Here is a 23,543-nt window from a genome sequence, read left to right as displayed (position 1 = left end):
GCAGAACAATGTTGTCGGCATACAATAGGTGGGAGACCTTGAAGCCAGCCACCAATGGAGTGTGTGAGTTAATGCTATTCAACCTGAAGAAATATCAGCAAGATACAGGTTGAACAAGACTGGGGCCAAGACACAACCTTTTTTTAAACCATTCATTCTTAATATTTTTTTGAAACGGTTGTGCCTTGGCCCAACCTTACTCTTGTCCAAGTGTTTGTGTGCAGCAATTGAATTGCTCTCAGGAGTTTATGTGAAATTCCCATTTTCGATAACTTATTCCAGAGAATGTTCTTTTGCACCGTGTCACAGGCAGATCGAAAATCAATAAAACACAAGTGTAAATTCAGGGAGCGACGCCTTGCCAATTCAGTTGTAAGTGCTAGCATTTAAATATTAATAATAGTACCCATGTCTTTAATAAACCCAGTCTTTCTTGACAGCAGATTTTTGGAGACCACCCAGGACGTTAGATCTGCAAACAGACATATGGAAAAAAACTTTGCCTCACAGTCCATTAAGGCTATTAGTTGATAATTGGCGGGGTCCATGGTATGTCCAGCTTTATAAATCGGGGCCAAAATTGAGCCCCTCCAATTATCTGGAAATTCACCAGGATATATTTAAATAATATTGTCAGGTTTTTTTTGCCCAATATTGCGGATTGTCTTTATACAGTGCTTGGGGAAGACCGTTTGGCCCGGGTACACCATCCCAGCGGCTGATGCTAATAATTTTCTCCACAGTTTTAAGATGGATCTCTATCTGCAAGTTTTCCCTTGTATTAACGTTGCTTCTTCTGATAAGCCAATTGCTGTATCCGTGACCCCGACGTGGTACCCAGGTGCTTTTCCCCAGCTTCTTCAGATATATTTTATGTTGCTTGTTGAAACTTCCTACCGGTGGATAGGTTTACCAATCTTCAAAATTCTCTTGCATATTTATGTTTAGTGGCATAATAGATTTTAAACCAGAACTGATCGAGCTCCGTTTTTGTTTGGGCCCAAATCGCTTTTTGCAGTGACCTTAATTTTGGTAGAGTCTCACACCGGACACTAATAGAAGGCTTGTTTTTTAACACCCTCAGGGCATGATTCAATTTATTTTTGGGTATTTTGAGTTGCACTGAAATTATTTTAGGAAGTGAAATACCTGTTGATTCTCTAACTCTGTGTTGAACGATGTTTTACTCCACTACGCGTTTTGAAAATTGATCCCAGTGGGTCAAAAGATTTTGATCTATGTAGTATAAGTCTTCCCATAATTCTCTTGCTTGGTGTTCAACTTTTTCTATGCAGGATAGCGTCCACTGTAACTTTTTTAAATTTAGTCCTGTAGGATAGCCTATTTCTGGGGCCGATTGTTCGTGTAAGGAGATATTTAAGTGAAAACTGATCATTTGCGGTTGGTCGTCGCTTTCCAGCCTGTTACCCAAACTATAACTTATAACCATTTGGTATAGTGGTAATGATACTAAGGAGTAGTCTATGACTGCTTGGGATTTTGCTGAGTGGTGAGACGGTTGTGCCGGAATGTTTGGTGACAGCAACAAATGATTGACGGAATGCCGAATGATTCGGGCATTCTCCCCTAGTCAAGAGATCTGGGTTAAATCCATCAGGTTTTTTGCCCACTATGCCACCCCAATTAGGACCCAGCCATATGCAAATCAGTCTTGACCCTGTGGCTCATGGGAACAGTCCCAACCAAACTGCCAAGCCAGGTCCTCCCTGGACCGGAAACAAGCATCCTGGGACCGGTTTTGGGGTATGTCACTCTTCATCAGCTAGGCTAGCTTGAATCCAGTGGCACAGTGAGCAAGGGACCAAAGTCTGGGCATATCTATCCCTCTTTGGGTGAAAAGTGTAACTGCAACAAATGATGGATGGAATGCTGAATGATTCAAACATTCTCCCCCACTCAAGAGATCTGGGTTAAATCCATTGTTTTGTTGCCCACTACGCCACCCCAGTTTGGACCCAGCCATATGCAAATCAGTCTTGACCCTGTGCCTCATAGGAACAGTCAAGACCGAACTGCCAAGCCAGGTACTCCCTGGACCAGAAACAAGCATCCTGGGACCGGTTTCAAGGTATGTCACCCTTCATCAGCCAGGCTAGCTTGAAGCCAGTGGCACAGTGAGCAAGGGACCCAAATCTGGGCATACCCATCCCACTTAGGGCGAAAAGTGTAACTGCAACAAATGATGGACGGAATGCTGAATGATTCAAACATTCTCCCCCAGTCAAGAGATCTGGGTTAAATGACATCCGGCCGTTCAATACTCGTAAACCATGGTGCTCCAGGTTACGCACCGCATCCTTCCCTATTCTATCAGTTTGTTTTTTAAATGCTTCAGTCACCGGAATATTCCAAATATTGATGATAATATCCAATATTTGATCCCTAGGCATCCCCTGAAAAGGTTCATTTTAAAATCATCGACAAAAGAATCAAGGGAACTGGATTCATTGCACATTGAGTTGAAATAAGGCTCAATATAATTTAAATAGATTCTTTTTTCCTAATTCCGAGGGGGTGAATGTAAGCATTTATTATCAACAAGGTGGTCATGTTAACTGGAAAAAGTGTCCAAACCTTAATTGCTTGTATATTCAGGTGATCAATTCTGACGTCTTAAATTTTAATGTTAAGCCCCCTGCAGCCCGCCCCATCAATTTTGTTTTAATTGCTGGTTTGCTCTACCCTAGGTATGCTGGAGGATCAATTTCCTCTTGAGCCCATGTCTCTTGAAAGAGGACTATATGATGTTGTTGTGTGCAGATTTAGATTCCATATATAGGTTTCCTGATTTATACCCTTATATAGGTACAATTCACATTGCCCTTATTTGGACATAGAAGTCCGGCCCTTATTTAGACATTGTCCGTACAAACCAAATACAGGCATGGCCACCTACATCCGTCCATCCACGTTACAGCAAATTCTTGGAAAACCATACCCATAAGCCTTTAGGAATTTTCCTCAGCTTCAATATTGATTTCTCCAAGAACTCATTAGGTATGCATGAACATCTATTCCTTAGGGGTTCACTCATGACGTTCCTCTGCCCGACTTTTACGTCAATACTAGCATTCCTAGACACCTTAAAGATATAAATATACCAGCACTTGCCCTGGCATATTGCGGTTCCCGGAGGATTCGATCCAACCCAGACTACGCGGTTTGCCACGGCAAGTTCGGGAGGAGATCGAGTTCCAGCCTGATGCACTGACCTTACGCTGACATCCTCCTCGCAGAGAATACAGCTCCAGTGCTCTCTGACTTCCTTTGTGGGAGGTTAGACTATTGAGTCCAGAAAAGAGATTCCAACCTCTCTCATTGTTAAGGTATGGAGCTGACTAGAACTTAGAGAAACTTTTGGCAACTCTTGGCTAAACTAAAAATATAGCTAGCTATACTTTAGAAATAACACCTACTTCAAACCTCGTGTTGCACTTAGGTTAGGTACACTGGGGTAGAACAATTTAGAAGCATCAGATGACTATCACATTTTATCTTATGTTATTTATGTATGTATTTTGATTAATATATGTCATAGCTACAAACCATGCTATTGCAGTATTATTTTATCTTACTGCTAACCTCGTACATATTGTACCTCGCAGTCTGTCTTACGATTGTAGCAATTCATATCTCTTGCATGAGAAATAAGACTGTTCAATAAACCCTTTTATGGAAACGCCCGTCTCTCTATTTCTGTGCAACTCTGTAGAAACGAAGCATGCACGATTGACTGAGTGAAACTGTTATCTATTGTTTCCACGATTCTGAGACTGTTCCGATTCTAAAAAGAAACAAAGTTGTCATGTTTATACAGTTGTCAGAAACTAATCCCTGCTTGTGTATTCGAGAAGTTTCTAGTGACCTCTGAGTTAGCTGGCACACACAAGTAATTAAGTTTAATATACTCGATAGAGACATACTGACCTTAGTCCTATGTCAAATCTATAGTGTCTGTTATTCCAATGCGCAGAGCCTATCAGGGATGGATGTACGATGTTACAACGCAAGTTTTTACAACGCGTACCGTTACATCGCGGTCGTTACAACGACTGTGATGTTACCACGCCATGCCTTTACAACGCAAGTCTTTACATCGACTTGCACTAGATGGCGTGCTCACATTAGAAAAGCGTAATTTACTATTCCAACTCCAGTCCACTTAACAGTAGGGAAGGTGTTTGGATAGTAAACTACACTATTTGTAATGTTAGCACGCCATCTAGCGCAAGTCGATGTAAAGACTTGTGTTGTAATGGCATGGCGTGGTAACATGCAGTCATTGTAACGATTGCGATGTAACTGCATCGCGGTGTACTAACCGCGATGTAAAGGTTGTTCCACATCAGGGATATAGGAACTACACTACAATGTCTTCTGATGAAGGTTAGGAATTCCTTATCGACTTTCTTGGCAGACAATCCCTCTATATTCCATGAGCAGACGTCAACCTTGCTCTCTTTGTGGCCAGCGAATAAACCTTTTTTCTGTCAAATACTAGAGTCTACATCTGTACCGGAGTGCAGAACACCCAGGAGCCAAGACCAATCAGTTTTTTGGTGTCGGACTTGGCTCATTGTGGCTTCTTTGTAGCGATTAACTACCTGGGGGGCTATGATGGCACTAGATGATGAGATTGAACGACTCCTTGCCCCCTTTAAAATCGATGTTGCCGCCTGTTGGCACTTATTCTTATAAGTTAATGGGCTTTTCGTAGGCTCTTGACATCTTTTTAACTCTCCTTGGAAACCCATACCGCCCTCCTCTCCTTCCGCCTTAAGTCGTGCTCGACAACCATCCGGGTGGAGAAACTGTGGATAGGCTTTCTCCTTTTCCTTCGTCATATCAATACCCCATTTTTCAAATATCTCCCTTTCTGTCCATACGTGATCATCTACGGCGGGTGTAGCCGATGTGAATATCGTGGGTTCTTCGCCACCCCAGGATGGAAGTTTTACAAATGCGACTAATTATATGTCCGAAGACCCCATATGGTTTAACACCGATATATTCATGTGTGTCATAGTCCCTCTATTTATTCTGTCAAAATGCCCCCTAGATTTATGTTATAACAATGACTTTGAACTTGATTTAGCTTACGAGAGTATAATTTCTGAGACGAGGCTAAACATCTCAAGAGAGCAATAGCTACGGAAGAAGATCCTGCTTCTTCTACTGCATCATCTTACTTTTTCTCTAGGTATCAGGCTCGAAAGAGACAATATCCTGCCCTGTTCATATGGTGAAAATGCAGTCCATCTTCTGATCATCTAGAAAAGGAGGAAAACTACAAGCCCCAATATTTTCTTCTCAAGGGAAGCCTACATGCACTTTTCTTATACTACCTATCTGTGCCTTAGAGTTGGAAGGAGAGTATCGTGCTTTCCATCCTGACTGAGAAGCTATAACCTCAGGAAAGTGGGTGCTCGGCATCATTGTATTTACACATGCTCTATAGTTTGTTTAGAAGCCCCCTCATATTCCACCATTCATATTTCACCTCTGAGAGGCGAGAGATTATCCTAAGGCTCATTAGATCATGAGTATTTGCTCTAAGCAGGACACCTTAATGTGAATCAAAAAAAGATAGGATATGCATATCCAGAGCATATCAATATAAAAAAAAGCTGAGGTCTGCAATGCTTGATTGCCCCCAAATAGTGCCCTTCCTTTGGGAACAGATGATTCTTAGTGTCAGTGGACCCAACAGACACATTTATTATGATGTGATTCTTTGCAAACTTATTTTATAATATGTTGTATGAAGTGACCGTTACAAATGTCAGCATTCATGAGAAGGATTGACAGCTTCTGGGACTCTTATGTATAGGAATAATTTGTTTGTGTTTCTGTTGGACCTAAAGACCTATGGTAGCTTGGCTCAGGTGGACAGGCCTCATTCCAGAGGACATGTCGTGCTTGCATCCCACTCACCTCGGCACTCCAGTGTTATCACCACTAAAAACGACACTACACCAAGGAGTTAGAAAAGTTAGAAAAGCTTTATCTTTCTTTTTATCCCGTTTTTCTTTTCTTTCAGAGGAAATCAATCAGTTTTCATTTACATCTCATTAGGGTCATAGACATAGCCCTGCACATAGTAATTTCATTGCACTTGAAATCATGTCATTAGATATAGCACTGCACGTAGCCATTACAATGCGCTTGAAATCAGGTCATTAAATATAGCGCTTCACATAGCCATTACAATGCACTTGAAATCAGGTCATTAGCTATAGCGCTTCACATAGCCATTACAATGCACTTGAAATCAGATCATTAACTATAGCGCTTCACATAGCCATTACAATGCGCTTGGAATCAGGTAATTAAATATAGCGCTTCACATAGCCATTACAATGCGCTTGAAATCAGGTCATTAAATATAGCGCTTCACATAGCCATTACAATGCGTTGGAAATCAGGTCATTAAATATAGGTAGGCTATCTGGTTTTAGGTTTAAACCTATAATAACTGATAAAACCCCACTGAAAGGAAAATAGCCATCACCGGTGTAAACATATAAACACTGAAAAAACACCTTTGCAACCACAAGCTAAGTTGCATTCATAGGAAGGAAAAGATGAGTGAAAGTCATTTTTATTTCTTCCTAAAGGGGACAATACATTGTAACTTTGTTATACAAGGTAGCATCAAGAAAGACTGGGCTAACGTTATTCTGCTTGAGTTTTGTTGTTTAGGGATGTCACTAAAACATCGTCTCTTCTTCCTTCTGCTTTTTTCAGTTTTGTGGTCTTTGGTCTAAAGATTTTGGGCCCAATTCACAGAATTAATCTGAGACAAAATCCTAAACTTACTACTTTTGGTATTCACAGAAGGCCCTTACTACTTTTGGTATTCACAGAATGTACTTACTACTTTTGGTTAGACAATACTTTTGGTTAAACTTACTACTTTTGGTTTAACTTACTACTTTTGGTATTCACAGAAGGCATGTAGTATTGGTAAAGTTAGGACTCCTAACTTTACTACTACTAAATGCCTTCTGTGAATACCGAACATAGTAAGTTTAACCAAAAGTAGTAAGTTTAACCAAAAGCAGTAAGTGCATTCTGTGAATACCAAAAGTAGTAAGTACCTTCTGTGAATACCAAAAGTAGTAAGTTTAGGATTATGTCTCAGATTAGTTGTGTGAATTGGGCCCGCAGTGTTTAGAAGCATGTTTTAGGTCTTATTTAGTTATTTTATAAACTGTAGAGAATCAGGAAATATCAAAATCATATTTGAAATGTGGGTTACATTTGATTTCACTGATAGGTAAAATGACTGGTTTCATAAGAATCTTTCCTAATATCTACCATCACATTAACCCACAGACAGAGACTGGGTGAAATACTTTGATACATCAGCCCCCTTTTCTAGTGAGCCAGTATTGATTGTAAGTGAATTGCCAAACACCCCACTCTTTAAACATTCAATGCAAGATGTAGTGACAGGTATATGTGAAAAGAATGTTGTCACCAAGCATCTGAGATAGTGATGAAAACATGACACCAGGCGTTTGGTAAACATGGAACACAGTGTCACTTGGAATGCTGCTGAAAATCGTTCCTTCCAAGTTCAATAAAGATTGGAGTGATATTGTTTGTATTTGCAGTAATTCAGCTACGTATATGAAAAAGTTGTATGATGGCCTGTCAAAATCGATACCTGAGCTGAAGTACTTCCCTGTAAAAGATCCTTGTCACTTGCTAGATGATATGCTGAAAGCATCTTTACAATCTTCAGAGTTAATGAAGAATGCTATTGACTTTTTAGTCCATTCTGGTGCAGTAAAAATTTATTTGGACATCATATACCCTGTGTATAGGCTACCTACACATATGCACTATCAGTGCAGAAAGCAAGCAATAATTAATATTACATAAAAATTCCATAAACACCGGTAAAACACTGTTTCTGTTTTTTTATTGGTGCAAAAATGTGTATCCACTGATAACCACTGTTTTTTAAGGTATTGAAAAAACTGAAAGAACCCCACCAGAATTTACCAAAAATAGAAACTGAAAACAGGAAAGCCTAAATATAGCGCTTCACATAGCCATTACAATGCGCTTGAAATCAAGTCACTAAATATAGCGCTTCAGTAGAGCCTCAAGCATAGTGCTGCATCTATCCAAGCCCTAGCGCTTCAAAGCTGGGAGTACTGTGTTGCCTGAACTCTGGCCTCACATCAGCTCCTTACTCGTGGTTAGTTGTGGCAGCCCTATCGGGTTAGTCCCAGAAGAGCTGAACATACGGTCCCTGAGCGCGGCTCCGCACAGTTCCCCCCAGCGCGTCTCAGCGCCAACTTGGTCTGGGGATCCCGGTGCGAAGGGTAGAGGGGACTCTCAGCAGACTTGACAACGGGCTTCCCCCGGGGGAGGGGCGAGCTTCGGGCCTCCCGCCCTCCTCCCCTGGGGGTTACCTTACTCTGTGGCTCAATGTTGGCCCTGGCGAGGGCTCTCCGGCCTCCCGGCGATCTCCGGGTCGAGGGCCTCCTCCTTCCGCGATACCTTTGAGTTGGTGGGGGATCGGAGGCGCGCCCGCGGCTGCCGTTGTCAGCGCGGCCTGCGGGGGTGCGGCCTCTACGCCTTCAGGAGTCGGCGGGGGCGGCGTCAGGCCGCCCGCCCCGTCACGTGATGCGGGAGGCTGGCTTCCAAGCCTAACGCGGTCTTCTTCGAATTCCGGCAGCCCTCTCACAAGATGTGCTGCGTTACCGAGGCTGCGACGGCAGCGGCGGGGCCCCGGTCCTCTTTGCGGGCCCCAGTGACCATGAGGGTGACCTTTCCGGCCCCGGGCCGCAGCGGTGAGCTATTCTTTGGAGGCAGCCCGGCGATGGTGATACAAATTAAGGGGTGGCCTGCAGTTCGGGGGTGGCGATGTGCTCGGCGCCTAGCGCCCCTTTTTCCCTCACAGCAACGCCCTGGCTCAGGGCAGGTTAGTTGGAAGGCGGCAGGCCACACGCCAGTGGCGGAACAAGACAGGGGGAACCCAGGCACAGTCAGGAAAACGGTGGACAAGGTTGGAGATGGCCACTCTTTCCCTCAGTTCCCCTCAGGGGTCCTGTCTAGGCGGGAAGCACAACCAGTTAATGTGATCCCAGGTCAGAGGTTGAAGGCAAGGCTAGGTCCCGAGGTAGGGGGTAGTGTCAACCAATGGGGGGAAAAAGCAGGCCCTAAGAACAGTCAGTTTCCCCCCTTCTGCGCTCCCACCTCCCCACTCAGGTGCCTCACTCCTGACTACCTCACTTCACACCTTCTACAAAATGGCCGACGCACCTCACCTCTATATATAGCCTGGGCCTTGACTGGCCAGAGTGGCCCAGAAGGTTCTGGAACCCCTCATGACAGCCTATGGCCCAGGTTCTGAGGTGACAGTTTAGGCCACCATTTTGTGGAGGAGCTTTCTCCCTCCCTCCATTTTAGGGAAGCACCTTGCGCCGCACCATCAATTAGTGATAATGGGGCACACAGAGCCTCTAAATCAACACAAAAAAAAAACTAGTGGACAGAAAAATTAGAGGGTAAAGGAAGAAAAAAATAAGGAGGTTACAGCCAAAGGCTGGTAGGTCTAACAGTTTCCATTACCAATGATGAAGAAAAGCTGCCCTAATGATCAAAGTCATCTTTCACAACTTTAGTTTCTCTATTAGCAAAGAAGAATTGGCTCGCCACCTAGAACCACAATCCAAGTTTGCAGAACAATGGTACACCTAATATAGAAGATTTGCCCATCTCGACTGAGTCTTTTTTTGTTTAGACTCATCAAGTGGTGGCAGTTACAGATTCCTCATTCCCAATGCAAAATCTGTCAGTTAAGATTATTTGGGCAGCTAAGGAATGCTTTTGCACAAAAATTAATGAAAGCTCATTGCTGTCTAAGACTATCCTTGAGACATTTGCACCACGGGTGGTTGAGGAAAGAGTGCAGGGAAGTATCCTGTTTTATGCCTGTCATCATCTCAAAAGGTAAAGTTATTATGGGAGTGAATTATCAATAGAAAATCTACTCTTATAAGAAGCTTTCCATCTGATAAAAAGTGTTGTCCAATGTTGATCAATGAGTTGCTGATCCAAGCCAGAATTTGAGGATATTTACAGGAATGTATCCAGATAAAGTGAATCTAAATGAGTCATTTCTATAGCTGGTAGTTATTGTAAAACTCTGAAAAAGGCCCTTGCCTTCATGGACCCATATTGAACAGTTCTGCATCTGATTTTAAGATGAAGTTTTTATGAAGGTGATTCTTTAAGCCTTGCAATATTTCTTTTTTCTGCTGTAGACAGCCTATTTTAGTGAGCTATGCCTTAAGCGCCATACTCATAAGAATCATCTTACATGGTCTGCCAGCTGAAGTGCATTAGAAGGCGCACCCTCTTTTGGCGGTCCTTCCCATACATATTAATTATGTTTGTGACCATCATGTAATCCATGGTGGTCATGAACATGCTAAACGTACAAAGGTCCCCTACATAAGGGGAGAAATCTCCCAGCATGTCAGGAGCATATCTTTTTTGTGTTTTTTAAGGGGTTCTGTCTGAAAACCATAATTACCCCATGAAAGCTCCTCTGGCATTACATTTTTGCCAAACATTCTCGCACCTTGTTGGCGGGAATGCGTGTGATAGAAATGCTCCAACAGAACTATGAGGGCCTTTTATTCTAGCAGTCGGTTCTCTGCCACAGCCATGGCCTTTCCTGCACAAGTGGGATGACTTACCGCCTTCCTAACCCTAATAATAAATCTTAGCCTTCAATGTGTTTAAGTGTTTACAATATGCTGCATTTTAAATGGTTCACACCCATTGACAAGGCTTTGATGCGTTTATGATTTACACATTTAGAGCACTTTTCTCATACATTGACATTGATAAAAATATTTGTTTATGGACAGCCTGTGAACGAGCTTGAATAGTTGAAGTTGTAGGTTTCTCAGGGTATGAATCTAGCTCCCTCTTGTTAAATCAGGTTAATGTTGGTCATTATTTGAGTCTGTGCATGTGTACTATGTTATGTTAAGTTTCTGTCTTATGGTTCAACTTTTAGCATAGGAAAAATAGTTGATAAGACCATTGGTGAAATTCAGGTTGGGCAAATTGTTAAGTCTTTTTTTCCGTATTTTCATTGGAGTATGGTTGTTATTTGGACTAATTAGAGGTTTCTCTCAGGTGTGCTTTATGATTTTCATATTAATACATTGATTGATCTTTCAGGTATTTGCCAAATAAATGACTCTTGGTCAGTACATTAAAAAATACAAAAAGCTTTTTACTGTTGAATTTGTTTCTAGCTCTGCAAGGAGAATACTCTTAAATAGGGTGTATGTTGATAGATGCTGGCATGTTAAGGATTCTGTTATTTAAAGACAAATTACTCCAACACTTGTATGGTTGGTCCCCATTGTACAAGGGTGAGTCTTCCAATGTAGAACCTTTGGGAATTATCCTTCTAACTGTGATCTGTAAAGTGACTGACTAGAACTTAGTCAGCGGCCTCTGCCATTACGGTGATCCATGCCATATCTGCTCTTTAAATGCATTGCAAGGGATTTCATCTCAGGTGGATCTCATGCAAATATGACCTGCATCGCCCTTTCATTTCCCTATGGACCTTTTGGCTCTGCTACAGTATTCAGAGTTTGCCCTCAGTGTTTCCCCATCTGTGACTTCAAGTTTGAGTTCACTTTGATCTTAAGTCCAGGAAGAGCTACGCCATGTTCACTCAAACTTACTACTCCCTCCACTGTAAGGCTTAGTCTCCCTGCCCCAAGGAATAAAAATGATTTGGTTTCCCCCTTGAGCTACCTGTGCCCTTCAAAAAGTGGATGTTTCCGAGGCAAGGGTATGGTTAATGGCAATACAATTGAATAAACCCTCCCAGACCAATAGACAAGGAACATTGTATGGGCAGAGTAGGTTGTTCAATGGAACTAGAATGCCCAACAGCTGGAATTCCTAGTGTGTATGGAACCTTGCTGCCTAAAGGGGGACAGCTGGGAATATTGGCTGAATGTGAGTTAAAAAGTGTTTGATTTCCTATCTTTACTGTCCCAGAAAATTACGATTTCTGGAGGAAACAGACTCTCTCGGAGTTCCGGTAATCTTTTACAGAAACCTTCATTGTTCTGTAAGAAAAAAACACATGATAGAGCATTCTCTGGAGCTGCACCAAAAATAAGGAACTCGCTCCCCCCGAGCATCAGAAGAATCTTGCCTGCTACCGTATTCAAAAAGAAAGCTAAGACCTTTCTAATGAGCAAATTCCTCCCTTTAATCCACAGAAGCCCATACTCACCTTTACTCTATAAGCTCCAACAGATAATCTCTCGACCTACTCTTTTGTGTGGAGTGATACTCTCAGATCATTTCATCCTTGATCCGACTCCTGGATGGAGCTCTACTGTCTATTACAAAATGTGTCTGCTATGAATCACTCCTCTATACAAAATTATGTTCTGAGATACCCTTTGAGGACAGCCTATCAGAATGTGAACTGGTAATACTTAGGACACGTACGACTGGACTAGAAGGTAACAACCTATTTCCTTTTAGACTGTATTATTGAATGTACACTTCTTCGTTAAATGTATAGAGATGCATGGTAACTATCTATAGGACTCAACTAAACTGTTTTAGTATTTTAATGCTTTTGATCTGTTAAGCACTCTGATACCCAATTCTGGGTCTTGTTTGCGCTATACGAAACACTGGATAAATAATTAAAACTGTCCAGGTTAATGTTAAATTGCACTGTACAAAGAATGAAATCCGTTTTTATAAACTTGCTTTGAAATTAAAGACCTATACAGGATCCAGCATAGCTATTTTATCAGCGTGTACAAGAACTGCAATAGCTTCCAGCACTTAAGCCAGTACCACATTGTGGCCTCAAGCACTGTCTTTTTAGCTGGACGTAAACAACAACTACAGTAGAAATATGTATGTAGGCAATTTACTTGTGTAGAGGACCCACTCTCCGCACATCAATGTCAATTATGACTTACACTATCTGAGTGTCGGGAGGGCACATGTGTTTCCTCAGCCGGTCCCATGTGGTCCAGAAAGGACTATTGGTTAGTCTCGGAGGATATCTTGGCAGGGGTCTCTGAATCACTTCACCTGGTAAGATCACTATCTGATCACTTCCCAGCGCTGCTCAAGCTCGCGCTACCTGGTGTCCCTTGCAGGACATTCAGCTGGTGACTCCCGGCGGTGCATTGCTCGACCAGGTCTTTCCTGATGCGATTTATGCAGCAATAACAGAATAATTTGCGGTGAACTAAGGCACATTCCAGTCCCCTTCCACACTCTGGGAGGCATTTAAATCCATTATCAGGGGTGAGTGTATTGCAAAGCAAGCAGGAATTTTACGATAATTACATGGCGACCTCCACTGCCTTGAGTGTGAAATCAGTGTGCTGGAACAGGAATTCTTTGCCACTAATCAGCGGGAGACTCTGGGCACTATCAGAGATAAGATGGTCAAGTTTGAGGAGGCTGCCGTTAGGGAAAAACTTTACCTGGGGAAGGAGACTCGTATCCGGATATATGGTGATGGCGACCGAGCAGGTAAAACACTCGACGGCCTTCTCAAGAGACCTTGGGCCGGCGATTATATCTGCGTGCTCCGTAAACCGATTGGTGACATGGCAGAGGGCCAGACCGCAGTCCAAGCTGAGATGCTGTCATTCTACTCTTCCTTATACATTGCAACACAGCCCTCCATTAACCGTGACTGGATCACTTTTTTTGATTCTATGCAGCTCTTCTAGCTAGCCGATGGTCACGGCAGCTATCTTGATGAACCCTCCTCTGCGGAGGAAGTAAATGGGGTAATCCGTGCCCTCCGCGGAGATAAGGGCCCGGTTCTGGACGGCCTCACGGCCGCGTTCTATAAAGAATATGCTCCTTTGCTTGTGCCCCATCTCATCAACATGTATGCTGAATCCCTGGACTGTGGGGAGTGTCCTCCCACACAGGGAGGCCCTAATCGTCACCATTTTGAAACCAGCCAAGGCCCCACTTGTCTGTGATTCCTATAGACCCCTGTCAATGATCAACCTGGACAATAAAATTCTTGCGAAGCTCATTGCTGGGCGTTTGCTCTCTCTTATGCTCTTAGTGTTACGACCTGTTCAGTGTGGTTTCTTCCCTGGACGAGCCACCTCACACAACCTATGCATCTTTTTTGCCACTATGCAGGAGCTCGACCCACGATGCCAGCGGCGGTGGTTTTCCTTGATGCCACTAAAGTCTTCAACACTCTAGAGTGGCCATATTAGTACCCCCTCGTAAGCCAGCTAGGTCTCAGCGCTAAATTCGTGAAACTGATTGCCCTCCTATACTCCTCTCCAACAACGCGCCTCTGCCTCAGAGTCATTGTATCCCCCCTTCCCCGTATCTCGGGGCACACGGCAGGGTTGCCCGCTATCACCTCTGCTTTTCGCTATCGCACTGAAGCTGTTGGCCGCCCGGCTGTGGCAGCACCACACCCATCGCGGTCTTGCGTTCGTCTCCAGGGTGATCCTTTTGTGTCCCTTTACGTGGGTGACGTCACCTTATATGTCAAGCGCCCCACGGTCAATTTAGACCTGTGAATTAGATAAATATCGGCGGTCTCTACGGGGTGGCTATCAACTGGGGGAAACGAGCATTTTCCCACAACGGCAGCCACGCCAGGTCCCAGTCAGACTACCCCCTGAGATGGGCTCTCGGCCCAGTGAAGGACCTCGGGATCTGGCTGAGCCAAAAGACTGATGAGCTATGGCAGTGCAACTACGGAAGACTTAGGGACTGGCTTGATAGCCGGATTGGGAGCTGGAACTCGCTCCACCTCTCCCTCCCCCCCGGGGCGATTGGCCATCACCAAGATGGTTGTACTCCCCAAGTTCTTGTATGTATTCACTAATCTCCCGATCCTTCTCACCTCGGGTTTTAAGTGATGATCGCGCTCCAACCTAATCACACTTACGTGGGCGGGTAAGCAGCCCAAAATTTCATGGGAGATCCTCGCTCAGCCCTTCGAGCAGGGAGGTCTGGGAGTACCCAATAGGGAGCTCTATTACAATTGTGCCCAGTCCCAGTTCAGCTACCACTGGATTTTCCCCACCCTGTTTATGGCTCATGTGGCACCCGAGCGCGACCGTGCTGCTGCCACACCGCTGAGCATGGTATTGTATAAGCTGCAGCCCAGACCGCGTGCGGCGGTGGACACCGTTAGTTGCACACTTTGGGATTGCAGAGAACTTCACCGCAGGCCTTGCCTAGGAGAGATGTACTCTTCCTCGGTCCCCCTGCCGTGCCACCCGGATCTCCCATTTCTCGAAGACTCCGGAGCCTGTAAAATGCTTAACAGGCTTGATGTCCACACTATGGTGGACGTGTTCCCTGGCTGGATTTTTGCTGACATGGTAGACGCTCTTGCGGCAGAGGGTTGTTGCCTTCTTGACAAAATGACGTACTGAGGGTGAGATATGACACATTCCCGTCGGCACCCCCCACGTTTCAGGTACTGGAGAATTTTTTAACCAATCCATCACAGCATAAGTTAATCACTCGTCTGTATGCTGGCATGCAGAGTGCAGAGCCTATATCAGTACCTGCGGCGCCTAGAGTTTGGGAGGAGCTATTGGGGATCCCCATAGAAGATGAACAATGGTCCCATTGCTGCACGCAAGCCAAGGACTTATCTCCTAACTACAGATTGTGGCTAATTCATTTTAAGTTCCTCCACCGTATCTACAGAACTCCCACATGACTGCATAGAGTAGGTCTGAGGAATGATGCAAGGTGCATGCGCTGCAGTGGGCCTGAAGCAGATTTTCTGCATTTGTCCTGGTCCTGTCCGGAGAGCGCAGGTTTCTGGACATGTATTTTTGATGCACTGGATGGAATGATTGAATATCGGTTCGAACGCTCTCCTCTAACTGCACTCTTAGGCTATGTGCGACATGTCCCAGCCCCTCGCCGGAAGCTGGAGGCTTTACTCCTGTTACTTGCCAAAAGGCGGATAGCCATGTGCTGGGGCAGGAGGCACTACCCTCGTCGGACCGAATGGTTAGGTGATGCGGCATTCTCCCAAGGCCAGCTGACTAACTATTGAGAGCTCATGTTCATGCGTTCTCGACCTAGAGACATATGGAAACCATTGCAGGATTATCTCAGTGCTCACTCACTGGCCCCCGCCGACCCGCATCATAACACTGTGTGAATGCATTGAACCGGATTTCCTCAACCTGTGCACTATCCAAACAGCCTGCCCTTGAGGCACGGTGCCGCCTCTCCTGTGAGGCTAGCATCCCTCTTCCTCCCCCTCACCCTTATGCTCTTGCCTTTTCAGTTCTTTCCTTTCCCTTTTTTCTTTCAGGTCTTTATTTTGGAGCTACATGGCTCAAATTGCTGGCACACATTAAGTCTGTAGCTGTATAAACGAGCTGACAATGGACCTATAAGGTGCACTGGACTGACGCTTGTTTTGAGGGAACTCACTTTATTGTACAATTTTGCTGGTTCCCTGTAGCCTCTTGTCATCTTCTCAATTAAGTTGTTTAAAAAACCAAAAAACTATCTGAGTGTCTATGTTACATATTGCACTTGCTATTGCTTTGTAAGTAACATTGGCCTCCATGTAAATAACATGTTGAATGCTGTTGTTCCAGGTGAACGTTCCTTTCCACATCGAGAGAGAAAACCTGTCCTCATCACAGCCCCGTGTCTTCTCTTGCAACACGCCCCATTCAGTGGTTCCTGCCAACGGCACACTGAAGATTGCTTTCTCCTTCCGACCTCAGTTGGTCGGTGTGGAAAGTGTGGATTACTTCTTTGTAATCCCCATTGGAAACCTCACCAAAACGGTTCTGAAGGTGACTGGGTGGAGTTATGGTAGGTAGCACAAGAGGACAATTTTGAAGGTAGTGAAAAGTTTCTGAGCTAAAATGAGAATGATTGAAGACTCATTACATTTATGTTGGGCTCCAAGCTTTTGAAGAAATGTGAATAATGGTTTTTCATATACATGTATTGTCAGAAGGTAGCACTAATAATTGCAACTTAAAATTATGGGGAACTGGGTTAAATCCAGTGTCATTTGAAGATAGGCAATATTTATGGATGGCTATATGAAGATGGGCATGTGTCTAGTTTTCTAGAATTCTCCAGTCCAAACTTGTTTCTCTTATCTTCATTATTTAACACCTTAGCAGAGTGTCAGCAGAATTGACACGAAGAGGCCTTACCATCCAGACAGAATTAAGGCACGTTGGTAGGGATGGGATGAATTTTATCTGCCAGTGCCCAACTATTCTTTTCTTCAATGGTTTATTAGTAGACCCTTAGAGCAGTATGTTCAAACTTCTGACAATTTGAGTTTCAGCAAATATCTCTTTTGAAAAAAAGCAAAATGGTAGTCTTAGACATGTTCCTCGTAAGGAAGGCAGGAATTGTTTCTAGTCCCTAGCTATCACGATTAAAGCATCGCAATGTCTACCTTTAAAAGTATTTCAATCATAAACGTAGCTTTTACCAAATCTGTATCTTTCTAAAAAACCAATGCACCTGAGCCTTTTAAACACAGGCCAAGTGTGTCACATATGTTGAAGCATCAATCAGTCAGCCAATTGGTCAACGATTTATATAAAGCATAAAAATCCAGGATTAGGGTGACTAAACGCTGTTGCCTGTTCTAAAACTTGACTGATTGAATTGGGAACACCAGATTGCTATTACAAGGTAACCTCTTTCCTTCCAGTCTTTTTCCTTGTGGTCATAGTAGTTCAAAACACAGAATTTTGTTTTTGTAGCATGTCTAAACCGATTACCTGCTCACTCAGATACGAGCAATTTAACTTCGTAAGGTAGAGGAATAATCTAACATCCCTCTTTTTTTCATTAGAACAGGTTCATTATGTTGAGTATTTTGTGATACCTTAAAACATGATTCTGTGTGCTATTCTTGGAATAGTGCACAACACAGTAAAAACATTTATTATATTACTTTTCAATTTATATCACCTAAGCATAGCTCCCAAAATTACTACAGCTTAGTGCAGCATTTCTTAACCTACCCAGGGAGTCCCCAAATCTTTAGACAGTTAAATAGTATTAATACTTTAAGAAAGTATATATAAGTAAGAAAGCAAAAAGTAAGAATGTACTATTTTAAAATGACTGTAATTGGAAAGGGATTTGAAATTGGAGACAAAAAATTAAGTTGGTATCCTTAGCGTGACTTGCAGGAGCAGCACAAGTACAGCAAACAGCTTATAGAATGGACAATTGGTGGCCTCAATTGAAGCGCTGGTAAGTGTTGACCGAAGAAGCATTCTTTAGAAGCAAAACAGACAAAGGGATATACTGGAGCCTAGCATATTGCTTTGTCTTTTAGAAATAAAACCAAATTGTGAAAAGCTCTAAACTTCCCATTAAAATAAAACTTTGATATTTGTATATCTTTTTTTGTGTGAATTAAAAAAACTATTTTGTAACTTGTGTAATTGTTTAATGTAAACTTGCTTCTGTTTTTTTGTGTATGTATTTTGTTGAGTAGAAATTGCTTGCGCAATGGTCTTCGGCTTGCAGTAGTGATTCAGTGGGGGATCACAGACGTCAAAATGTTATGAACGGCTGGGTTAATTGATTATCATCAAGCATTAAATGTTTAAAAGTTGAGCATGAAGTCAATCTTTATTTTTTTTCTATGTTTGGAGGCAGCTATACACTTAACATCTTTCTAAAAATTCAGTTCAAGAGAAAATTGTATTGTTTCATTTCATTATATTATCGCCAATAGTACAAGGTGGAGGAGTCCCTATTGCCTGCTTCCCCACTCTCTCATTGTTTGCCCAATTCCAGAGGTTTCATGAAAGAGCATTCATGAGAATTGCAAAACTTATTAAAATACATCAAGTACATTTGCTTCTATTCCAAACAGAATCCTAATACAATGTAAATATTGCAGTTTTTTAAAAATGTCTTTTTATTAAACATTGGAAGCAAGCAAGTATTATCCATAATACATTGTTACAGTACATGTCCACAAATACAGTTCCTTCAGGGTGCACGTCAAGTACAATAGATACAAACTTATCGGAAGTCGGAATTGCAGTTCCCACCTATCATTGTTTCCCATGTTTGGGCGAATCCTCAAATAGCAAACATATCATCCCTCTTCTTTTATTCCAGGACCCCGAGATCTCAGTCCATTTTTTAGGACAACCTCTCCCTTCATAAATCACTCTTTCAGCCTGCATGCACCAATCCATGTCCTCCTCCCATTCTCGAAGTCTAGGAACAGTCGTCCCCCCTCCACTTCCTTGCAATATTACGTTTCGCCACCATACACCCCAGGGCGATCCAGGTTCTTTCTATAGATGTAAAATCATTGTCGTCCCACACCATCGGGGAGAGACGGTCAGTTCTTTACCACATAGTCAACATTTTTCACGTTATCTTATCCCAATATCGTTGAACAGTCGGGCAATCCAACCACTGGTGTAAAAAAGTTCCTATCCAACCACAGTTTCTAGGGCAGAGCGAGGAGTCAGAGACACCCGTTTCAACTAATATCATACTCGTGTAGTATGTTTTGTGCAAAACCTTTAATTGTATAAGGCGGAATCGAGTGCATATTGCCACCTCCCAGCGGTATGCCAGTACCTCCTGCCACTCTTCATCACTCATATCTCTGATATCTGCCACCCAACTAGGTCATAGTTTCCCCAGGGGATCCAGCATGTTATTTAATATCTTCTTATAGGTTATTGATATTGCTTTTTTGGTAAATAATCATCTAAAAGTCTATCTTCCAGGGGGAAGGAGGCCTTGAGTTCAGTACCCTTGGGTATCGCTTTAGAAAGTGTGCTTCATACCCGTAAATATCGAAAGGTTTCCCCTATTCCCAATTCATATTCCTATTGAAGCTTGCTGAAGGCAACCATCTCCCTCTTTGCCCATATGTCTCCAACCTTAGAGAGTCCAATGAGGTCCCATTTATCAAACCCAGGGTGCTTAGCCAGTATCCCCAGCTATGCTGATCCCAGTAGAGGAGCAGCCAATGTTATCTTATTTTTCCACCCCAGAGCAGTTGTTGCAGTGTGCCATAATGTGAGTATTGTTGATGTTGGCGTATGTTGCGGCGTATTGTCTCGCCCCACCATATATCGTTGTTAGGTATTTATCTGAGGGCATTATATATCTGTCCAGTCTATATGCCAGGTCCGTTCGAGGCCAGTGGACCCAGTGATTCATCAGTGCAAGTTGGGCCACCCAATAATAATATTGGATTGCCGGGAGGGCTATCCTCCCATAGTACAAACTTTTTGTGAGCTTAGTTAGTGTTATACAGGGGATGTCACTATCCTATAGGAGTGTACGAATTTCAGAATCGATCGCCTTAAAATATGTTGGTGGAACTGGATAGGGAGTATTCTGTAACACATAGAGAAAACGGGGGAGTGCCATCATTTTATATAGGGCGGCCTTTCCAAGCAACATGAGAGGCAGTGTCCTCCAGTGCCGCACATCGTCCTGGAGCCGCCGCAAAGGAGGGGCCAAGTACCACTCATAAAAAACTGGTGGATCCCTTGTGACATAAATCTCTAGGTATCGAAACCCGTCAGTTACTCTTTGTGTGGCACAGACCGCCGGGCCGCATAAGACGTATATGAGTGAATTGTCCCAGTTAATAGAATAACCTGAATATGTTTGGAAGAGGGTAAATATATGCAGAGCTATATGTATGGAGGAGTATAGGTTGGCCAGGTACAATAGTATGTCGTCTGCATACAAGGAGATTCGATCTTCCCACTCCTCTGTCCATTTGAGTCCTCTAAGGAGCGGATCTCCCCGGATCCATGTCGCTAACGTTTCCAGCACCAGAGCAAATATTAATGGTGAGAGCAGGCATCCCTGTCGTGTCCCTCTTTGAAGCTCGAAGGTCTTGGACCTACCTCCATTCACTGTAACATGTGCAAGGGGCTCTGTATAAAGAAGTTTGACCCCTGATACAAATTTCTCTCCAAACCCAAATCTCTCCAAGACTGTGAATAAGAAAGGCTATTCGATCATGTCAAATGCTATTTGAGCATCTAGCGATACTATTAATCCTTCCTCGTCAACATTTCGGGCTCTGCCTAACACTCTGTGGAGGCGCCGCAAGTTGAGCGCAGTGTTCCTACCTGGCATCAAGCCAGATTGGTCTGGGTGAATCAACTTATTCAGCAGAGGAGTTAATTTCATAGCAAGGATTTTGGCAAGGATCTTCACTTCTGCATTGAGCAAAGAGATGGGCCAGTATGAGCCACTGTTTTCAGGGGGTTTCCCGCTTTTTTGTATTACGACAATATTGGCGAGTCTCTGACTCTCAAGCAGGGTACCACTCTCGACGCTTTCTGTGTACATCTTCACCAAGTGTGGAGTTATTGTGGATGCCGTCAGTTTATACAATTCTATAGGTAAGCCACTTTGTCCCATTGCCTTCCCTGACTGTAATACCCCGATTGCCTGTACTACCTCTCTCTCAGTTAAATCCACCTCTATACGTTCCCTCTCTGTTTCATCTAAGGAGGATAAATTGAGGGTTGCTAGAAGTTCCTGGGACTCTGTTTGTGTGGACCTCCCTGCTGGTGTGTATAATTGACTAAAATATGCTGCGAATGCCTCTGCTATATCTTGCCTATCTCTACATAGTGTTCCGTCGTTTGATGTAACCTCAAACACCCATCTGTTGGCCTGTTCCCGTTTATCCAGCCATGCTAACAGTTTACTAGCTTTATCACCTATTTCATATATTCAGTGTTGGCTTGCTCGATATTGCATTTTCGCCTCTTCTTCAGCGATATCTTTATGCTCTTTTTGTTTGACCAATAACCTATGTCTGGAGTCCAGGGGATCCAGTAAGACGAGCTCTGCTTCTATCTTGCTAACCTCTTCTTCGATTGCTAGTAATTGCTTCTGCTTTTCTTTTTTATGTCTGGCCCTGGCCGAAATACCGCATCCCCGCATTACTGTCTTATCCGCCTCCCACATCACCGACCCCTCATTTTCTTTAAAGTAGTTGGTAGTCATTTCAACTAGGTCTTCTTTTATGCTTGGTATCCTAAAGTTCTAGGGGTAAAGGGCCGGTAAGTGTTTCCCCCCGGGAGGTGTACCTCCATAAAAAGCAATCAGTGGGAAGTGGTCCGAGATAAAATATTACACTGTTAATGTTGGTACTGGGTACAGAACATATTATCTATAGATTTACCTAGAGCCATTCACTGCATTCCCCAAAGTAGAAAAGTTGGTTAGAGGCTTCACTGAGGTCCGCATTCTGTCCGCTGATTACCAATTTTCCCTTATATGCAAAGTAATAGTACAGGGTGTGTAATACAGAAAGCAAGTTCATAAAATGCAAATTAGATTGCAATTCCCCATTGTTCGTCTCTGCATAAGTTCTTAGTTATTTTATGATTGGTCCACTTTACCTGTGACTTCTGTTATCCTAACAGTTGCTCCATAACAATTATATCTATTCTTTTAAGATACCCCTAAACGTGTAATGCTTTAACTAATATATTGTTCAATTAGAAAGTGCTTGCGTTCCCAGTGTGCCCGATCGGGCACCTTATTGGACCTGCACATGTTCCTTGATGCAGTGATGCCATCCACCATTTCTTGTGATTTACTTCTTTCTCTTGTCCTTTCTCTTCATAATATGGCAGTTCGGTAACCATCATCTGCAGAATCTTTAATGTTCATTTTTCTAGGTGCTTTTTGTTGTCAAAATGTCCTAAGTAAATGAAAGATCAAGTCCTAGCCATGACCACTAGAGGTTGATTTAAATTTCCTCATATCTTCTTTTATAGGCCCATCTGTGTCCTTGCAGACTAACTTCGTGAACTTTGGCCTGATCAACGTGGGAGAGCAGGCGCAGCGCATTCTGGAGATCCGCAATGAGGCGGATGTACCAGCCCATTACGTGTTTGATATTGATGCCAATGAAAGCGTCTTCTCCTTTGACCCGTCCTGCGGCGTTCTTGCTGGAAACACCTCACAGGTTCTGAAGGTCCTCTTCTGCCCCACTCACACCATCGCTCACTACAGAAGAGTGGCCTGCCTCATCCATCACCAGGTAAAATCAAACTCTGCTTCGAGACATGGCGCTCTGTACGACTCCAGGGGCTTTCTTCCTGTTCTCAGTGGGTGTCAGGAGGCCAGGGCAGCTGTAGCGTTTCATTGAGACGGTTCAAACTTACCTCAACTGAGCACCAGAGCACTTTCTAAACACTGACCTATCAATTTCGGCTTGATTTTACTCATGCTATACAACATTTTTGTGTTTTTGTAATTTAATGTGGTGTTGTTATTTTTCAACAGAAGTAATTTTTTTTAGTCATAAAATAAAGCTGCTTTTGTAAAAAACATTGGGGGTTTCTTAGAAAACATTTGGATAGAGTTCTGTTGTGCATAGTGCTACCATGGCAACATAAATATTTTCCTAAATTACAACCAATTTATAATCCAATTCCGATTTTTAGAGATGG

General features: G+C 43.3%; 1 protein-coding gene across 2 annotated transcripts in view; it reads left to right on the top strand.

The window, feature by feature from the left end:
- CFAP65 (cilia and flagella associated protein 65) overlaps positions 1 to 23,543 on the top strand; it is a 684,907-nt gene that overhangs the window by 133,901 nt on the left and 527,463 nt on the right. For both annotated transcript variants that reach the window (XM_085650063.1, XM_085650062.1), the window contains exons 8-9: positions 16,683 to 16,905; positions 22,866 to 23,131. In XM_085650063.1, the coding sequence (XP_085506189.1) occupies positions 16,683 to 16,905; positions 22,866 to 23,131 (489 nt within the window). The remainder of the gene's footprint in view (positions 1 to 16,682; positions 16,906 to 22,865; positions 23,132 to 23,543) is intronic.

Source organism: Triturus cristatus, chromosome 3_2, assembly GCF_964204655.1.
Source record: "Triturus cristatus chromosome 3_2, aTriCri1.1, whole genome shotgun sequence".
In the NCBI taxonomy this organism is placed as follows: domain Eukaryota; kingdom Metazoa; phylum Chordata; class Amphibia; order Caudata; family Salamandridae; genus Triturus; species Triturus cristatus.
The sequence above is the reverse complement of the archived record's forward strand: the minus strand, read 5'-3'. Positions and strand labels throughout refer to the sequence as shown.